The sequence below is a fragment of the Psammomys obesus genome, unplaced genomic scaffold, assembly GCF_907164565.1.
Source record: "Psammomys obesus unplaced genomic scaffold, mPsaObe1.curated_primary_1811, whole genome shotgun sequence".
In the NCBI taxonomy this organism is placed as follows: domain Eukaryota; kingdom Metazoa; phylum Chordata; class Mammalia; order Rodentia; family Muridae; genus Psammomys; species Psammomys obesus.
The window spans coordinates 3,272,562-3,282,242 of NW_026585690.1; the positions used below are offsets into that span (position 1 = coordinate 3,272,562).

Sequence of the window (9,681 nt, forward strand, 5' to 3'; positions counted from 1 at the left end):
GCCATGAGTCATGTGCAGGCCTCGCCAACCAGGGGTGCTGTTTCATAAAGTGTATGAAGCAGGCAGCCTCTGGGTGAGACTGAATAGAATGGGGAGGCCTGATAATGTACTCGTAGTTACAGAGAGATAAGATGGAAACAAAGTGAGTGACAAAGTTTGAAACTGGTAATGAGATTGTTGCCTTCCAGAACTTCTGAAGGTTTTGTTTGAGCCACAATTAAAACCATTAGAAGTGTGAAAGCTGTCCCAAGTGTCAGAAAGTTTTGGCGGTTTCAGGTAGCAGCCTCCTCTGAAGAAGTATTCTACTCAGGGGCTAATAAACAGGAGGTGTGTTTTCCTGGTTGGCAGAACCTTTGTCTCCTAGACTCCAGTATTTATTGTGAGGATCTCATTTCTCTGAGAAATCTGAATATGGTATGCCAGTTTTCTATAGCTGATTTTTTTAAGGATTATACACTGCTCTTTTTCATTAGTGTGAGAATTGATTTCGTTATGATTTTACATGTCATGGTGCTTTGCTCATATTTACCCCCATTGTTCTTCCTTGCCTCCTCCTGCAGCTGGTCCCTTTCCACTCTGGTCTACCTTCTGCTTTCACATTACAGATACACATCTCTCTGAGACTAAACATGCAATATTTTACTTAGTTTTCCTTCCCACCAAGTTCACTGCCTTGTCCTCCCTTCCCTCTGGACACCTTGGTTCCATCGTATTTCCCTTCTACTTTCATATCATTTGTACACACAATAATTTTCCTGTGTGTAAGAAAGGAAACACATGCATGCGATGTTTGTTCCTCTGAGCCTGGCTTATTTCACTTAGCATGCTCCCCACTTCTATGCATTTTGCTGCAAATGCTGTAAGTTCATTCTTTATAGCTGGATAAAACCCCAATTTCATATATACCCCTGTTTCTTTATCTGCTGATGGACAGCTAGGTTGGTTTCATATTGGGAATTACGCTGCAATGAGCATGGATATGCAGGTACCTCCGTGGTGTGTTAATATTCCTTCCAGTACGTACACAAGGGTGGTAAAGCTGGGCCATAAGGTAGCTCAGTGTTTTCTGAGACGCCTCCATAGTGGCTGTCTCACTTTTCATGGCGACCAGCAGTGTACAAAGCTCCTCTTTTTTCTGTAGCCTCGCCAGTCTCTGTAATCTTTTTGATCTTGATATGTTTACTCCTTATATTCAGCTTTCCCTTTACATTCCAGGTCTCCAAGCTTCCTGCTTCTGTGGAAGCTTCTGTTTTCTCCCTGATGACCCACCATTCCCTGCTTCTGAGTTTATACTTTATACTCATGCATGAGAAGTTACTTTGCTCTGGTCCAGAGGTTGTTAAGTCTTTGACCTTTTGAAGCCTCCTCTTCATTATCACTGGTCTGTTTCTACTCTACCTTATGCTTACAGCATGGCCTTCGGGACCTAACTGAATCTTTCAGATGTTAACTGAGCCTTCTTCACTCTGCTGGGAAAAGTCCCCCTGACTCTCATCCCTGGCTGTCCTCTGGTCTCTTTTTTATTATCATCTAGCGATAGCTTCTTGAGAGCACACAGCATCTCTAACTGACCATGCAGAGGCCAGGCCTCTGGTCAGGACCTGAAAGCTTCTGGGACACCATTCCAGGCAGCCTTCTCCTCTTCAGGCCCTGCGGGTTCCAAGCTCTGATCTTGACATGGTCAGTGTAGCAGTACTACAATGCTTGGCTCATGCTTGACCTCTAGATTCTGGACACTGTGGGGACGTAAGAACAGGGCGTGTCCTTTTCATTGGGGGAAGATTGTCATCTGCTATGATATCCACCACCCCTACCAAGAAGGTTTTGTGCAGGTTACAGTTCTGTGTTGGGAGGGAAATCCATTGCTCTCAAGGAAGAATCCAGAAAGCATCTACTTGGTTTGAAATGCGTTGTTGGATGCCTTGTTAAAAAGTTACACTACTCTAAATCAAATTTCTAAATTTATACTAAATTAAATCAAATTTCTCCACTTTTACTTTATAGATATTTGTCTTTTGAGATGGCCTTTTAGATCTGCTGTCCATTGTTAATTTTGAATTTAAAGAGTTCATTTTGTATCTCACTGGACTTGTCAAATATACATGATTGGAAATATTTTCCAGTACCCAGCTTGTATTTTCCTTCTCTTAGCTTCACTAAAGTTTCTCACATAAAAGTTTTTTAATGGCTTAATATCTAGGTGTTACATCAAAACATTTCTCTTATTTTCTAAACGTTTTACATTTCATTTAGATTTATTAATTATTTGTGATCATTTTATATAAATTAAGTTAATTTTTGCACATATATATCAAAATTGGTTCTCTGTTACTATATGGCAGGGTCCCTCAAACACAGTAGCTAAACAAAAGCATATTCCATAGAGTCTGTGGATGGTATATCTGAAAGTAGGTTACCTGACCACTTGTGACACAGAGACTCTCGGGAGGTAGTTGGCCACAGGGCCATCGTCACCTTGTGGCTTGTCTAGGATGTCTGGGCCAGCACCTATGGCTGCTGAAAGGCCTCAGCAAAGCATGCCAACCTTTCCCATGTAGCAGCTGACGGTCTTCTTCCCTGGCCACTTGAGCTTCTCTGGAAGCTGTTTAAGCATCCATAGTACCTGGCAGAGAATTCCCCTAGAATGAGCAGAGAAACCAGAGCCAATGCCAGCAAGTCAGAAGTCACAAGCTTTTAAAACTCAGTGACGAAAACGGTGTGGGATGGCCAGCAAGCATACAATGAATGCACAGTGGATCAAGAACAAGAAAATCCCAAGTCAGGAAAAGACACACTACCTAAAATGGTGTATTTCTTAACCAATCAATAGAAGGAAATTATATGTAGTGATAAATGGAGTATTTAAAAGTTAAAGGGCACAGAAGCCTTTACAGTTCTCAGGAAATTGAGAAGTCTCCATAAAGGAGCAAATAAGCAGTATTGATTAATGCTGCTTATGTTCACACAGATATACATGATGCCATTGTTTTGAGAGAATATCCCAAAATAATAAAACTTACTTTGGATTTTCTCTTATTCTACAGAGTTATGGCTGTTTTTTGTTTTCTGTATCTTTTCCCAGAAGGTGTTCCCCCCCCCCCTTTTCTGGGAGGAACATGGTCACTATAACAAAGCAATGTATTATAAATAACTTTAAAATACGCTGAAGAGATGGTATGATTTAAGGTAACCCACAGAAAATGAGTTACCTTGGTAACATGAAGCTTTACTCTACAGCGTGTTTTTATATCATTATATTCCAAGTTTTATGTGTTCGCATTTTTCTTTTTTATTGCGCACTACCACTTTGGGTTGACGGGAACAAACACTACCTTAAACATCTTCCAGCTTCCAAAGTAATCAATATCCTGAAATGCCCACGTTTGCAGTGAAGTCCCGGCTGTTGATATGTTGGTTACATCTCTCGCACATCTATTAGATCATACCCCAGGAGAATGACACCCGCTCCAGCCTGACATATAAGTACATCATCCACGAAGACTCGGTGCCAACCATCAACAGCAACAATGTCATCCAGGAGGAGCTGGATACCTTCGAGTGGGCGTTAAAGAGCTGGTCTCAGTGCTCCAAACCCTGCGGTGGAGGTAACAATGCAGCCGTTTGTAAACCGTCACTGTGTGTTGGTGGACACGATAATGTGCTTAGTTACGGCGTCTCATACGCACTTACATAGCGTATCTTGATCATACTCCCGCGCACACTTCTCACCTTCGCCTTTCCCGCGCCCACTCCTGCTGCTCATTTTCCTCGCTCCATCGAGTTCTTCTCCTTTCATGTCTTTTTTTTTTCCCTTTGTCTAACCAGTAGGTTTTATGTCAACATGTCTTATAGAAAGCCAACCTTTTATTCTAAGAACTGTCTGTAATTTGGAGCTGCAGTTGGAAACATACCACAACAACTGAACTCTAAATCCAAAATCCTTGCTAGTTATTTGTCAGACTTTGCAAAGGAGGCGATTCCACTTAAAACAGTGGTTCTCAACCTTCCTGATGGTGCGACCCTTTAATACAGTTCCTCGTGGTGTGGTAACCCCCAACCATGAAATGACCTTCATTGCTATGGTAGTTTTGTTACCATTGTGAATCATAATGTAAACATCTGTGTTTTCCAGTGGTTTTAGGCAACCCCTGTGAAAGTGTTGATTGTCCCCCTCCACCTCCCAAAAAGGGTCGTAACCAGCATGTTGAAAAGCACTTAAACCAAAGGAGAACCTAATACCCCCATGCTAATGTCCTGCAGGTTGTTTTTCATTTTGTTTTTTTATGTCTCATGTTCAACACAGTAGCAACTTAATCATTTTTCCCAAAATCTAAAACTTCCTACAATCCTGTTTACTCTGGTTGCTGCCTCTCTTCATCTTGTTCTTTATATGTACGTCCCCTCTTTTCTATTCGTGCTAGTAAGAATAGCTGTGTCTAAGCATATATTCATAGTAAGGAATTCTGGGTAAACCAATTTTTAATTAATATTCCAGACTATATTTCTACAGTGTTTCTGGGAAGGGACATAAAATGTTTAGGGCTTTTGAGAATGACACTTCGTTCGTTGATGCAACACAGATACGGATTTAATTCAGAGCCTCCCTTTTATCTGTGCTTGACATCTCCATGATCCTCAAGGTTATCAGTGACAAGATTTTAATATGCATGGCATCTGTGCCTGCCTCTGCAGGCTTTCTCCACTGTTCTGGAAGAGAAGTTTATTCCTCCTGTACTGACTTTGATTTTTTCTCTATTTACATGATAATGTTTTTAAGTTAACCAATGAGTTGAATTATATTGTTCTAACATGTGAAATCTAATTAAAATCCTTCAGTCATCTGACATGTGGCCCTGAAGACACAAAGCCATTCAAGTAGTGTTCTTGCATAGAGTTAATAAGCTGAGTCTCATCATTAAGGATCATTAAGCAAAGCATATTGCAATGGCTTTGTACAAAATAACTGGCATATATATTTCAAGAAAAGTGCCTTAGTATATGTAATTATTCTGTGTCTTAGACACTAGCTGCCATGCTGAATGCTTCAGATATCCATGTGCTGGTAGTCACAGTGGCTCTGTGTTGTCAGTACTAGTTTTAGCTCTGTTATACTGATGGTGAAATTGAAACTCAGGGACATTAAGTGGTTTTTCCAAAAACATAGGATTCACACCATGTTACCTGAGTAACATTCTGCCTTGCTGTACTGAATTTCTTCCCTCATTGTTTTTTTTTTTTTTTTTTGAGGAAGCTGAGGAGATTTTGGACATTAGGTGAAGCACAGGGTCCCTGACTGGAAAAGCCTTGCTTCAGCAAGGAACTTGACATAGGCCATGGCAGGTTTTGAATATTGTCTGCATATTATACTGTAAGAATTATCTTGGAGGAATGGGAAATGTTTAGGAGCGAAGGATCCAGAGGTCTGCAATTTGGAGAAAAATGCATGTATGGTAAACTGTAATTTGGACAGTAAATGTGATGATGAATCTAAATTCATATAGATACTCGGCTTCCTTACCACGTTTTTATACAGGTTATAAAGTATTCAATTTGTAGAGGGTTTTGTTGTCTGTGGATTTGTTTGTTTTACAAATATCAAAATAATGACCTTCAGATCTAAATGTTTCTGTGGGGCTCATGACTGTAGCTCTCATGCTTTCTTACCTCCTTCCTCTTCACACATGACGTGTTCTCTCCCCACCGGAAGCACCTAACCTGTTTCCCGTTCTTTCCTGTGTGTGGCACTGATGGCATATCCTTTGCTTTATGCAACCGTTTGAGCAACACTGTTCTGCTTAAGGGGATGTTGGCCTGTAACACTTCCCTGTCCCTTCCCATCTGCGAAGCTAGTGGCCTCTGCAAAAAGTTCATCACTGAGCTCTGAAAAAACAACCCATGCTACTCAGCTTTGCTCGCCACGTGATTTCCTACCCCTCCCTCACACTATGGTGGGAACATTCCCTCTTGTTCACTCGAAAGTACACAGGCACTGCTTAAGAAGTTTTAGTATCCACTAAATGTAAGTTCTGAGAAAAGAAGCCAATTTAATTTTGAATTTGTTTCTACTTGCTTTTAAATTGTAAACACCTACTGTAATACCTGGCACAGTGTGCACGCAGATGTTTATTAAAGGAATGCGTGCGTGAACACTCAAAAGCGTGCCATTAGTAAGTGGCTAAACAGAACTGATTTTCTGTTCCAGGTTTCCAGTATACAAAATATGGATGCCGAAGGAAAAGTGACAATAAAATGGTTCATCGCAGCTTCTGTGAGGTCAATAAAAAGCCGAAACCCATCAGACGCATGTGCAACATTCAGGAATGCACACACCCGCTGTAAGCACTTAATTGTGCAACCCTGCTGTGGTGGTGGGGACTGGAATGTCTTTAAAGGTTTAGTCCCAAGCTTTTACACTGACCTCTTCAAGTAGTCAGACTTACCAGAAAGAGTGTACAAAGCTGTGGTCCCCTGCCTTTCCCTACATCCCTACTCCTACAATGCAAATATATTTTCAGCTATTTTGTTTCTTTTAATATTTGATTAGTACTTCCTTTCATCTAAGGGGTGCCTTCTGCCCATTAGTTTTTTGGGGGGACAAGTGACAGGTTATATATTAAGATATTGAGTTTCTTTCAAAGATGTAGCATTCTCTGACACTCTCTATAGACCCCACTTCACTTTTTTCTTTCTTGCTTCTAACAATCTGGACTTATTTTACTGACAGTGGTATCTGGAGATGATTGTCACATGCATCTCAACACATGAGTGATATTGTAAGAGCATAACATAGCTTCCTTTCTTGCTTGGTCTTGAAGGCCAAGCACATCTAAGTAGTAAACACTCAGGTTTCCTCTTAGGTGCAGAGTTCTGCCTCAGCCTTGCTCTCTGGGTGTCCTTAATCAATTATGTCTTATCACTCAGTTCATTCATCTCTTTCAAGAGGTACTTGTTTTCCTCAGAAACTCAGAAACACATGTATAACAAAGAAAACATTTTATATGGAGGATTTAAATGTAGACACGTAGGAAAAACATGTGAAGAGGTGAAAGTACAGCTGTGAGAAATGTCTCACTTCTGCTCTCACCTTTGAACTCTTGGAGACATGCACGTAGGTAAATATTGCTAAGTTTTCTCCAAGAATCTCAAAATCTTTGTCCCTTTGTTGGCTAGACTCTAGAATTGCTGTTGAAAATTAGTGGTCATTTTGATTCTCAGCTCTATAGGACATACTTTTCTCATCCTTTTAAGTTCTTAGATGTTGTGAGCAGAAGGCAATTTCTCAGTAATGAGAGGGGCCAGCAGGATCATCTTTACTAGTGTAGTGTGTACCTTAGGCTTCATTTACTTTCAAGGAACCACATTTATGGTGCATGAGTCTATTTTGATAATGTTAAAATTAAGGTAACTAGTATATACTTACACTCAAGCCCTTGCCTTTTCTATGTGGTGTGCATCTTTAAAAGGCTTCCCAGTGTTGAAATGCATTCCACACTGCTGTTAGCCATACAAACTATGCTTCCTGGCAGGTCAGCAAACCAGCCTCTCTGAAGGCAGCTGAGCCCTTTGTTATCTCCAGATTTCTTCCATCCCCACAACCACCTTGCTCACTGCTCAGTGAGTTCCACTTTCTTAGATGCCATTGATATGTCATCTATTTGAATTTTTTTCAGTCTTTTCCCTTTTCCGTCTGGTTGGTCAGTATATGTATATACTTGAGGCATACAGTTTATTGTCCCTTCTATAACGAGGAAGTCCTGACACATAACCATGTCAATACCTTAGTAACTCTTTGCTATTTGTAGTGTAAGACTAACCTAGCCTGTCAAAATGAAATATGGTGTTTAGAATTTTTCTAAAAGAGTGTTGGGAATAGGAACGGTGCTCGTCTTTGAAGGCCTCAATTGTGACTCTAATTAAAGAGATGTGTCTCATGGGAGAATTGTAATCACAGCTGGCTTTCAGCATTAAGGCTCTGCCAGTGACATTAGAATTTTGGAATGCTCCATGAGACATAGTTTTGAAAATGACTCCCAGGAAACAGTTTTATTAGGCACATTCAAGGAGCTACCTTCTCTCGAGGCCTGCACGCATGACCTTTCTCTCAGGCCCACTAAGGTCTAATAATAGTGAAATCTAGAATATTAAAACAACGAGCAAACCCGACATCTCATGAGTAAGAGGGTCATAGCCAAGTCCTTTTGTTGTTCTAAAGCAAAGCACTGGGCACCTTGTCGGAGAGTTGTGCCCTCATAAGAACAGAAGATGGGAAGTGCCTGGGCATTGCACTGGGGGGGGTGCCCCAGCTCTCCCTCACTGCCTCCTCTTGCTCCCACAGCTGGGCAGCAGAAGAATGGGAGCACTGCAGCAAAAGCTGCGGCAGCTCTGGGTACCAGCTCCGCACCGTACGCTGCCTCCAGCCGCTCCATGACGGCACCAACCGCTCCGTGCACAGCAAGTACTGCATGGGGGACCGTCCTGAGAGCCGCAGGCCCTGCAACAGAATGCCCTGCCCCGCCCAGTGGAAGACAGGGCCCTGGAATGAGGTGAGCTTTTTGTCAGAATGTGGTGTGTGAAGGGGTTAGGGAAAGTTTAGACTTTAAGACAGCATTTGGGCTTAAGGATACGGGGTGGTAGGGACAAGCCATGATCAGGTGTTTTGTGACATGGAGACATCTGAAAGGCCCCTGATTCTTCTGAGATCATAGCTGACATCTTCTTATATGAGTTCCAGTCCTTCACAGTGTGCAAGGCCCTGCTCATCAGTAACCACCCTCCCCAGACACACACACACACACACACACACACACACACACACACACACACACTCCTTTTATTCTATTCTCATTCTAGCTGTTAAAGTAAATTTTCTGTGTTTCAAAATGTGCTTCTTCAAGCCTCCTCCTTCATGTGACTGTTCTTTCTTCCCTGTTTCCGGTTTAATAATATCTTTCCCCAAGGCTCACCACCGTAGTCTCAACTCCCCACTATCTCGTGGTCCCTCCTAGCAAGCCCTTCTCTGCCTCTAAAGGTCCAATTAATTCTAGACTATAGCTCAGGACTGAGAACTGTGACTCCTTAGTCACTGTCTTAGTCTGCTCTTGCCCTTAGTCCAGTGACAGTACGCCTTGTTTGCCCAGCACATAGCCATTACATGGGGTCAAATGGTGTTTGGTGACCGGCTGATTTTGCATTATTGTCTATATTATGCCCTGTTCTTGACATTTCTGAGGGCTCAAAGTAAGAGGGCTTATAGAAAGATGGGACATCAAAAGGCAGGTACAGGAGAAAGTGGAAACCATGCCCAATAAATGAGGAACAGGCAAGGAGCAGTCATCCACAGGGCATAATATGGAGAACTGCTACCCATTCCCCTTAGAGACCTGGAACTAAGCTTTTGCCTGGTCCTGCCTACGTCAGCAGTACGGAAGTTTCTCAGCTTAGTTGGGAAGTACTCTCAAGAATTTACTTGAGAGTAAATTCTGCTCTCTGTAAGAAAAATAAAGGAGTTGGGGAATGCATGCCGGGACCTGGCAAGAGAGCCAATGTATGAACCCAGGGTCATCTGGCCTCAGAACTTTTCTGCAGCACCTCCTCCACAGAGAGAGAACTCCAGAGTTGGCAAGTAGTGTGAGTAGTGTGTGTGTGTGTGTGTGTGTGTGTGTGTGTGTGTGTGTGTGTGTG

The 9,681-nt window shown here is 42.1% G+C and overlaps 1 protein-coding gene across 1 annotated transcript in view; it reads left to right on the forward strand.

Moving 5' to 3' along the window:
• The window catches only part of Adamts3 (ADAM metallopeptidase with thrombospondin type 1 motif 3), a 126,182-nt gene that overhangs the window by 111,615 nt on the left and 4,886 nt on the right, over positions 1-9,681 (forward strand). The window contains exons 17-19 of the mRNA XM_055595450.1: positions 3,440-3,605; positions 6,203-6,335; positions 8,336-8,543. Coding sequence (XP_055451425.1) covers positions 3,440-3,605; positions 6,203-6,335; positions 8,336-8,543 — 507 coding nt within the window. The remainder of the gene's footprint in view (positions 1-3,439; positions 3,606-6,202; positions 6,336-8,335; positions 8,544-9,681) is intronic.